This window comes from Megalops cyprinoides, chromosome 3, assembly GCF_013368585.1.
Source record: "Megalops cyprinoides isolate fMegCyp1 chromosome 3, fMegCyp1.pri, whole genome shotgun sequence".
NCBI lineage: Eukaryota > Metazoa > Chordata > Actinopteri > Elopiformes > Megalopidae > Megalops > Megalops cyprinoides.
In genome coordinates this window covers 32,575,978-32,587,027 of record NC_050585.1, presented here as the reverse complement: position 1 = coordinate 32,587,027, position 11,050 = coordinate 32,575,978, and the positions used below count along the sequence as shown (strand labels likewise).

General features: G+C 42.5%; 1 protein-coding gene across 2 annotated transcripts; it reads right to left on the bottom strand.

Moving 5' to 3' along the window:
• Window positions 1–239: 239 nt before the first annotated feature.
• On the bottom strand, window positions 240–9,670 carry klhl15 (kelch-like family member 15). 2 transcript variants are annotated; one of them, XM_036525266.1, is made up of 4 exons: window positions 9,444–9,670; window positions 5,880–5,967; window positions 2,423–3,134; window positions 240–1,436 (listed from the first exon to the last, which is right to left on the bottom strand). In XM_036525266.1, exons 1-4 carry the CDS (start codon window positions 9,502–9,504, stop codon window positions 327–329), a joined length of 1,971 nt encoding a protein of 656 aa, XP_036381159.1. In that variant the 5' UTR covers window positions 9,505–9,670; the 3' UTR covers window positions 240–326. The 2 variants fall into 2 exon arrangements, with proteins under 2 accessions (XP_036381159.1, XP_036381160.1); XM_036525267.1 differs by lacking the exon at window positions 5,880–5,967 and having other exon boundaries at window positions 9,444–9,574.
• Window positions 9,671–11,050: the final 1,380 nt, after the last annotated feature.

Genomic DNA, 11,050 nt, shown 5'->3' with positions numbered 1-11,050 from the left:
GACGGAAAACTGAACTATGGTCAAAAAACTATGAAAGTTTATTGTCATAATTAATGCTTTTTAAGAAATCTGTCATTTTGAACTTGCAACTGAAAATGACAGACTACCCAGACATAATCCCATCCATCATTCAGTTTAACAAAGATTAACAAAGAATTCTGGGAATTCACTGTCTTCAAGTAAGCAATTACCTAATTTTCTCAAGGGGATAAAAGCATTACTTTTTTTTGTAGTGCTATTTCAACAGCAGTAAATGTTTTTCGTCATTTTTCTAAGAAAACAGTTTGCATGTAACTGAGGTGAACCAGCAGGGGGCACTCCCTGCCTCAGCTGCAGCGCCTGACGTGCTCCAGCACGTACTCTGGGAAGTGTAAGCTGCACACCTGCAGGCCGTCCAGTTTGCAAGGCATCCTGGGATACTCGTCCTCCTTCCACTTGTTCTCCTCCGGGTCAAAGGTCAAGATAGAGTCGCTGTAGTGGCCATTATAGCACAGCCCCCCCAGCACCATGATCTGCTTGTCCAGGACGGCCACCCCGTGCCCACTGCGGCCGATAGGCATGGACGCCAGGATGGTCCACTCGTCAGTCTCGGGGTTGTACACCTCCGTGGACGGGCAGCCCTGCGACTCGAAGGAGGCGCGCAGGATCACGCACACGCCCCCGAACACGTACAGCTTGCCGTTGTGCGAGATCATCTTGTGGAAGCACCGGGCGTAGTTCATCTTGGACTTGTTCTCCCAGCAGTTTGTGAGGACCTGCGTGCGGCGCGTCCGGGGCTCTGCCAGCCCCTCCCTGCCGGGGTCGAACACACACACCTGCTTGGAGGTGGAGGACGAAGTGATGCCGCCAGTGATGTAGAGCTTGCCGTTGAGCACCGTGCCCTCGTGGCCGTACTTGTTGACCGGGTAGGGGTCCACAAACTCCCACCTGTCCTCCACGATGTCGTAGCGCTCGGTGGAGTAGAAGGTCTCGTCGCGCGTGCGGCCGGCCACCGCGTAGATGTACTTGCCGATGACTCCCACAGCGAACTCGGAGCGCGGCACCGACATGTCGGACATGCGCAGCCAGGAGTTCTGCCGCGGGTCATAGCGGTACACCTTGGAGGAGGCGTGGAACTCCCCGTCGGGCCCCAGCTCTTCGCCGCCCAGCAGGAACACAAAGTTGTTGACGATGGCGAGGCAGTCGGGGCGGAGGGGCACCTGTGGGCCCTCCAGCTCCCACCACACCTTGGGCTTGTGCAGCAACAGGATCTTGCTGTTGACCATGCTGTGGCCGATCATGCCGCGGAAGACAGCCGTCTGAGGGCGGACAGACCGGATGCGGTTGGATTTGGTGGCCAGCAGCGGCTGCTCGTTGACCTCATGGAAGTAGCTGAGTGCCTGGTCCACCTCCTGCCGCAGCTGACGGGAGTATCGGTAGAACTCAGATGTCTTCACCTGTGGGGGACGGGGCAGGGGCACAGGTGCAAACATCAGACACATTCCAGGTGCAGAACAACCATTAATCATTTTCAAATGAGGTTTAGAACAAGTTGTCGTCTGTAATAATCTAGTTATTTTATTATCACACTTTTGTAGAAAGATAGTCTGCCTTATTTGTGATGTGAAAGGGTGCAGGTGTAGAGAACTAACCAAATAAGTGTGGCATTCCAAAAAAATAGTACAAACATGTGCAAATGGCCCACTACATTATGCATAGTGCCAGTTTTGTACTACTCTTTCTGGAATCACCAACACACTAGCTTTGTCTCACCACGACAGTTGTGTAGGTGGGCTAAAGTGATACGAATGCAGTCTTTTGGTACACTCACACACAGTCAATGGCTATTTTCAAACTGCAAGCCTCACAGTGCATTACAACGAGGTGGCATCAACTGGAAGATAGCATCAGCGGAGGAAGGCCTATCTGAGCAACTAGTGGCAGAGTGCATACATATACATATACATACATACAAACACACACACACAACTAGCTACTTAAGCAGAGTGTATTAAAAATTCAGCGCAGCAGAATAACAGAAAGCTCGGAAGCTGAACACAGTGTCACATAGCTAGCTTTCTTTGACACAGGAACTGGTGGGAAAAATTTATTTGTTTTAACAATATGCATGTTCATGTATGAGACAAATACCGTAAAGTATAACAATTTCAAAAAATTTTGCTAACCACTGTTCAGAATGTCACTGGTGAGGCAATACTAGTGCTATTTTGCACAAAATGGTAGTTATATTAAATTGATGTTTGCTATACAAGACTGTATTGGGTCTTTTGTTATGCATGACAGAGGACTCCATGGGAAAGCACTACTAAAGCTGAAGGTGAGTTCACAAGGAAGAGCATTACTCAAGATGAGAATTCACAGATATGGATTGATAAGTGCTTCTGATAAGCACATAAAACAAAACGTAAAACGTAAGCCTTACTTTTTCAAAGACATTGGAGGGCGTCATGAGGCAGAAGCGCACGTTCTGGATGACCGCGTCAGTGTGTCTCCAGCGCCTGCGGTCGTGCCTCAGCCACGCCTGCACCGCCTCGTACAGCTCTATCTCCGGGAAACGGCTCAGCTGGTCGCTGTCCAGGTACGTCATCAGCTTCTCAAAGCTCAGGTAGGACAGGAAATCAGACCGCGCCATGAGGGGCACGAAGTTCTCCAGCAGGAACGCGTCCAGCTGCTCCTGCACGCCCTCGATGCCCACGCTGAAGTCCTCTAGAAGGCGCATGACCTCGGCGCAGTTCTCCAGGCAGATCTTGGCCAGGAGGAAAGTGCAGCAGAACTCCACCACCTCGGTGAGCTGGACGTACATGGCCGCCTGCAGGATCTCCTGCACGGTGACCATGCTCAGCTCCAGCCGGCCGTAGTACATGAACTGCAGCACGTGGCCGAAGCCCGTGGCCGTCAGCCCCTTCATGTGGATCTTGTCCTGGTCGCGCTCGCGCATGTCGGCCGTGAACATGATGCGGAAGTAATCGCTCTGCGTGGCCAGCAGGGCCTTGTGCGCCTGGAAGTGGTGCTCCTCGATCAGCAGCGTGACGTCCAGCAGGAGGCGTTCCTCGTAGAGCGCGCGGAACCCTGCCGACACGCTGCCGTCGTGCGCCTGGGACAGGTACACCTCCACGTCCCCTGCCATCAGACACCTGCCGGGGGACAGCATCGCCCAGAGAGAGGGACATTAGACATCTTAGCGCACAGCCCAGGGACGAGTGGCTCAGATCCTCACTGATTTACAGCAAACCATTTACAGGGGCAATACAATAGCAGTTCGTCTGCCACACAAATGGACTTCTCTGATTAGATCAAAAAAGTCTGAAAACCAACACACCCTGTGGTTGTTAGAGGAGGCTTTCTTGGAAATGAACGAATATTATTACTGTATCAATTATGTCCATGACTGAGCTTTCCAAACCACATCCTCCATGTCTTGAACCCAATGCTTCTCCACCAGTCCATGCTGGTGGAGTCAGAAGTCAGAAAAGCCAGAAAAACTAGAGCCTGGAGACGTTTGAAACACTCTCAAAAAGAACCAAGACACCAAGCAAGACAACTAAAATGAAACTAGGACCACTACTGTTAAGTTTTCCTAGGGTTACAGGCCATGGCTTGGAAAGGCCAATCATGCAAGCGGGTACATCATACAATTAAACATCATACATTAAACTCAAGACACATCACCATGCAAGATTCACTAGACTGGATGTGCAGATTTTCTACTTCCAGCCCATGACATTGAAGCTCCATTAAGTTTTTCCTTAATTTAAAATTTAGTAAGGATCCAAAATAAGCGTACTAAAGCACCTCAAGGTTAGAGAACTCTCCCTTTCATTTTTTACCAGTTCTTATGTCAGAATGTTACATTGCCACTTGTAAGTGCATCAGAAGTGACTGGACATGTGATTTCAGATTTCTTCGCAAAAAGGTGATATTGTTACAAAATATCTTAATGTTCACCCTCAGCACTTGTTCTTGTGGCTGTCCAGGACCATCCTCGTCATTTACTTTTATGAGGATGTCATTATGCTATGAAATTTCACTTAATACTAAGAAATGATCATTTTGAAAGTGAATATTACTCTGGCCTACTTCCAATTCATCAATAACTATGTTTGCATGCCTCAGTATTGATTTTACCATCCATCCACTTTAGTAAAAATGATACATATGAAGACATTTTTGTTTTTGACTGTCTGCTTGTTTTGCAAAGGAGTAATGGAGATAGTGAGTCAAAAATACTAATAGGGAGGCAAGATCACTGCTAACCTATTTTTAGCTATCTAGCCATAATGATTTCTGCTTACTTGTCTAGCTAGCACCAGCAAAATTTGCTAAATACTCTCGGAATCGACGTAACACTGACATTTTTTTGATCGTTGTGATCTGCCAATCCCAAGTCATATCGCGTACAATCATAGATTTGTCCAACTAGTTATTTGTGTCATTCATTTTTTGATTAGGGTCTCTACAAAATCACTAATTTCATTTTGAGCTGTAATTGGCGTCACAGGGTGTTACTTTATTGCCCTGAGCTCCTTCAAGAGCAAGTTCATGCACTTCTCCCTAACAATTCAGTGAAAACAAGACCAGTGAACAAACACAATAAAAGACATAGCTAGCTAGCAATTTGTCTTTTTCTGGAAGTCACCTCACCAGCTAGCTAAACTTAACTAATAAAAGACATCAGAACAGGTTTATTTTTTTACCATCTGCCTTTATGATTTTTACCATTTCTTGTCAATATGTGTTGTCTCCTCAAGAAGCACACTATATGGCATCAGCTATACAGAGAATAGGGAATGCTGAATAAGTGAGTCATTTGAAGCCAGGTGAAGCCAGCAATCATGTGTAATATAATGTAATGTAATGGTCAAATTTACCTAATGGCTAATGCAAATCAACCCATTATGAGAGCTCACCAGCAGGCACATTAATTACAGTTATTGACGTCATTCCATTTTTAATTTAGTTATAAGGAAACAGAATTCATATGGATACATGCAAATTCATCAGAGGCATAGTTTATACCCCATCACTCAAATGCTCTACTGAAAAGTCAAACACCATTCAATATCCCTGACTAAGAAAGTTTCTGTTGTCTTTAGTGCAAGATATCTAACCACAATGTTCCATGCATATCAGCATAGAAAAAGCAGCATTAATTTTTATGTTTGCTTTTGGATTAGCGGTCTTAGCAGCCCCCTGCTAACAGGCTTACATAAATAAATAGCTATGGTACACTCAAATTTATTTAAGGTTATCTGCAAATGTCAAGGAGCCATTCTTTTTTTCTAAATTAGTGCTTACAATCTGTCCTATTGTAGGCACACAGAAATGGACATCCTGCAATAAGATCTCTACCCTCAAAGAAATGGTCTTTCATTTTTGCTGTGAGTCAAAGCTTGCTTGCTAATTACCTCAAAGCTATTTAAATATTTCATTCAAGCATCTGAAACATAACTACAAAAGTGTACACTGTATGCTGACACAACCACTGCATTTCACTGGTCACAGCAGTAGTCAGGCTATGGATTGTACTCCTAACTGTACTTAAAAAATACAGTTCAATAACAGTAAGACATGAAAAAACTGCAAGACTGATATGCCAGAGTTAATTATTCTTTTTTCTTTAATGAAAATCATTCCACTGTGTTACCCCGGTAAGAAGAATTGGGGGACTTCAAGAATGCATTTAAACAAAAAAGCAACTGTTACTTTTTAAACTTTTGCTGTTACTGGTGTATGATTAATGTAGCGTGGCCTTTGGTGTTAAAATATACAGTAATATTCAGCTTGACTAAACAAAGGTATACACCACCACAGACACTTCTGCAGGCAGCATCAGTGAGGCACACGAGGCGAGCTGTTTAACGAGGAGACTGAAATTCTACCTCTTTGGTGCCTCCAGGCTGAGCGGGGGCTTGGTGTTGAGAGCGCCCGGAAGAAGTTCACATTTTCTCTGCTTGTGTTTCCCCTGCTCTGTGGACAGAGACAGTGCTTCAATCTCCCAAAGCCCAGTACACCAGTGATGATCAACATGCAGCCATTCATCTCCGCTGGGACAAACAGACGTGTTGGTGCAGTATGAACATGCATACACATGCACATATTAACCTCCAGAATGCCACAATGAGAATTTTACACAGGAATTGTATTCATTTACACATTAATTGGGCCATAGATTCTTTAAAAAAATGTATATTAGCCATGAATGTTGATGTTGACATGTAGCTCACTATTAAAAACCAAGCTATAGCTAAATCCACAAATAAAAGACAGCAATGCATACATTTATTAAGTCTGTAAGGCTAGACATAATAATATTGTTACCATTTTTTATTATTCCAAGTGAACTCAGACCTATTTTGCCATGGAGTTTCCATTTCTCCTGTTGCATCAATCTCATATTTAAGCCAATACTGAAAATCATTTTTGAGACATAAATAAAAGTTGTATTTCATGCCCACAGCTTCATTTAAGACCAATTTTTGATCTGTGCATGAAAAACAATTTTGGTGTCAGCCTGATGCTTTTTTCATGCCCCATGAAATATATTAGGGGCTTCTGAGTTTTGATTTTTGTTAGGCCGAATGTACACTTTTCACTTGCCACAATATTGTACTTGCCTGGCCATGAATGATGGCAACTGCTATGGTTATACAACTGATCATAACTCTACAGAAACTACAGAAGATCCTACTCAATTCAATTGTCTGGAAATTTTCTAAGGCACAAAACATTTTTTGTATTTTGTGGTCTGCATTTTGCAAATTTAAAGGCTTTGTTCCACAAGTTTTTTTATTAATCAAATAAAATGTCCTCACTCACGATTAGACTTAAGCCGGCTGTTTTGTTCTTGTACTTTATTGTTTCTGCCGCCAACAGGGAGAGCAGAGGTTATGTAATCACCCCTGTGTGTTTTCTGTCTATGAACAGGACAACTGGAAAAGTTATGGACAAACTACATTTTTGCTACTGGGACACAGAAGATAAGATTATATTTTAGAGAGACAACAAAAACTGCTAAGGGTGGAGGCTACTCAGTTCACTTATTATATAGGCTATGCACACAAATCATCACCAGTGTTCATCAATGTGGAATTATGTGATTGTTTGGAAAAAGATAGGCAGGTCTGGCATTCAAGTGTTGGTATTCTTGCCAAGAAAGATGGTACAAAGATGAAATTTTTCCACAATCCGTCCTTAAATTTGAATGGCTCACTTATACAAAACTCTTATAGGCTTACTTACAAGACCACAGAACACCATGAAAGCAATCTTGATTTAATCATTTCACTCTTGTAATCTCACACAATAGGTATATTATGGGTTGCAGAAACTGTATGTCAATATTCCACAGTTCTTACCATTCTAACACTACCTCTTCTACCATCCTTACCTTCTCCTGTTGTATTTTTCTAAATTCACTCAGTTTTGAGAACCCACAGTCCAGTCAAACACAGTCAACTGTACCATTTTAATGACCAACATACCAACCGAAAATCAAGGAGGCTCATAAAGGGAAAAAAAAAACTCCTCATTGTTAAAAACAGTAATAACATAGGCCTAACCTTTTGACACAGATACCAAAAACTTGTTTGATTGTAGCCACAATATGCCTTGTACAACTGCAACAGCAAATTTTTAACAGTGGAAATACAGTATAACCTAATAACTTACAAGCCTCTTTATCAGATAGCATAAATAGGGGAGAGTAAACAGGTTGTTATATTCCTTCTACTTAATAAGGTCACCATGTGTGGAAACAAAGATAGGTATTTTAATCATACTTATTCATACATTTTAAACTAAAAATATATAATTAATACATTTGTCTAGATAGCGTAGGATTAATCAAATAAATCTAAATTACATTTTTACTCATTACTAAGTTTAGAATGAAAACCATTTGTTTGTCAGATAGAACTGTGAAATTTGTGCGGTAGCTTTTGTTTTGCTTCAGATTCAAGGACTACCAGCATTGGGAGGGAAGCTGGCTACTTGGTGAACTAGATGTCTGAATTTTTCGTCATTGTAATAATCGACTACCATTGAAGCATCACAGACATGAAACATTAGGAGAGCAAACATTTAGATCGGCCAGGGTTTCTTTGTCTCAATTGTCTCAGAAACACTGCATTTCGTCACTACTCGGATGATTTCAGTGGAGTAGTGCTTGTCCTCCCGTTGGTGCCCACTTCACTGTTGTATACTGTGGGACTTACGGTACTCCTGTGTAACTGCAGAAGTCTGTCACAGTGACACGAGCCTAATGCACAACTGGCAATTGCAATCAGGGCTGCATGAAGGACAAAATGCATTAAAATTGATGTTCAGTTAGAATGTTCTAAACAACAATTAATTACTCTAAATTAGTAAAGGGGGCTAAATGGGGCTAAAATTAATTGCCTTCATTCTCCACGTATCCTTCGGTAGGAAAATACATTTAAACAACCCATATTTGTAATAGAGAGAGAATAATTTAAGACATGATGCTTCAGCTTTGATTAACAGCTCAATCAAAATTGAGAGCGTACACGGTGCGTGCTTACACAATACAAAGGACTTGGCTTGAAAAACCCTGTCCCTAAACAATTTTAGACTTCTTCGCCGGATAGCCTTGAAAGGTGCTGGCAACCTTTAGTTATATAATGTTGTTAGGTATCCGTCAGCTAGATAGCACACATGTAGTGGAAACAGCAGACATACAAGGGCCACATATAAAAATCGATTTTAAAATTGTAACACTTCAAGTCGCTTTAGGATCAATAATCCTAAATATTTAGTTTAAATTGAATTGAATAAATTGAATTATTAGATTCAGTGATGCATTCGCTCAAACAGATTTCGTTTGTACCCAATTATAAAAAAAGCCGTCAGGGGCTATTTCAATCTTATATTTATAAACTACAAGCACCGAAGTACTTGTGTAATTTAAAGGTAAGACAGCGACCCTAAACCTTTATATAAGGCTAGTCTAAGGAAGCGTCGAACTCTCTTGCTGTATCTACACACGACTTCGGCAGTGGACAGAGTTGACAAAATGGTGAAACTTAGCTACTCGAAAGGAAACTCTCGCTTACACAAATTCGTATTTCACTTCAGTTATTAGGTAGCTAAATACTGATGACGGTTCCACACTTCCAAAGCTTCTCCATTTTACAATAGACACTTGAAGCAAAACACAATGCTTAGTTCGCTAACGGGAATATGCTAGGACAGACAGCTAGTATAGCTACCCATCTACTGCCGTAGTCAGCTAGACTAGTTATTTACAGGCTGGTTAGCAGCTCCATATACATCGCTTGCTAAATAACCCATCGCGTTCTGTGTCAAATCTGGAAGAGCCCAAAAACAGACAACTTATACGGACATAGCAGTTGCAGGTGCAAGAGGGTCGAGTTACTTCTAGTTCCGCCGACACTCAGTGATAATAATAATGTCAGGCAGCTCACCTCGGCGATGCGACTCCACACAGCCCCGCTTTGACCAGGGAGCTCGGGCCCCTTCGGACATCGAGTTTAGCTGTATTTCCGAGATCGTGGGACCGAAGATTATACGCACATAATCCGCTATTCCTTCGTTTACCTTGGTCGGTTTTCGATAGACATCATCTACCCTGAGCAGCGAACAAAACACTGTTGGTCTAAGGCGTTTGCATCAATCACAGACGCCATATTCTCTGCTGCACTAACGTCATTTCCTGTAGTTCACGGTCGCAATTTCAACCGCAATAGAACCTCAGCTTTTACGGTTCACCCCAAAGATGTATGGCTGCTATTTCGCTACCAGAAGTGGTGTCAGGTGCAGCTGAGGTACTATTTCATGTTTCTGATGCCTGATCCCGGGGACACAGTGTGGGCCTGTGTTGGATTTAGCTGCAGGTGAACACTCACTTAACTGTGTTTCTTTAGCCTGCTAATTTAATATCTTTATCAGACCTCTGTAAACATAAACCTATGATCCTATCTGCTCTAAATTAATTGTGAGAGAAGTATACTGTTTGAGTTGTTTCTGCTGTTACAAAGATGAAAGAGTCATTTATTTAATATGTGCCCCTTGAACAATTACCTGTCATCTCAATTAAGTTTAATTAGCTATTTCTCACTTTTTGTAGGCCCAAGTGAATAATATTTACTCTTAAAAAGTTCAATACCTGTGTGTAAATATATTTCTTTAAGGGGATACAATTATTTGCTGTTGGTTATTGTCCCACACATGTGCTATCTGAATTCTAAGCTTCTAAAATGTATGTGACATGCTGGTATTCGCAGATCTGATAAAACTGAAGAGCCAGATGTTTGCACAGAGAATCTAGGTTTGGCCTTGAAAAGATAATTTTGCTGTGAGGTGGCTGTCATTTGAGAGGTTGACCAAACGTTGTTTGAAGTGCTTGTCAACTAATGACATTAAAATGAAAGTATTCAAGGTGCATTTTCTTTAAGCAATCTCCATTGCTTTTGATGTAAAGCATTATTATTGAGCTGTTTTTGTCACATAACGCCAATCAAACACTCCACCCTCAAAGACAGAGCTCTCTGACAGCATACATTAAGCTCATTGGAAGCATTGTTATCCAATGGAGGATGCACTGAAAAATTCTAGCATCATAAAATATAGCTATCAGTTTGGGAGGGAGTGTGTTTCTTGCAATATTATTTGTGTAAATCTGGGTTGCGGACACTCGGGGGACGGTGAAGGAAAGCTTTAAGAAAGTCTAAACTCTTGAATACCGGCCGTCAATCGATTCTGCGTTCCCTGATCATCTGTAGTGAGAGCATTGGTCCCCTGGTTAAAGTGCCCCTGGAGCAGTTGGGACGTGCTTAAGATGCCTCTCAGGAAGCCCAGCATTTCTCTCTGTATGGAGTCAGTCTCTGTCCCACAACAAAAGCCTGTTGGCATGCCTCATGCGCAGCTGTGGTTCCCAGGCCTCGGAAACTTCAGATCCAACATTCATGGGAGGTGTGAAAAAGGCTCAAGACACTCTAAAAAAACCAAAGCCTGTTACGGTTGTGTTTTATCACATCTGTAAAGTAGGCTGGACAGCTGCACGCAGTGTCTG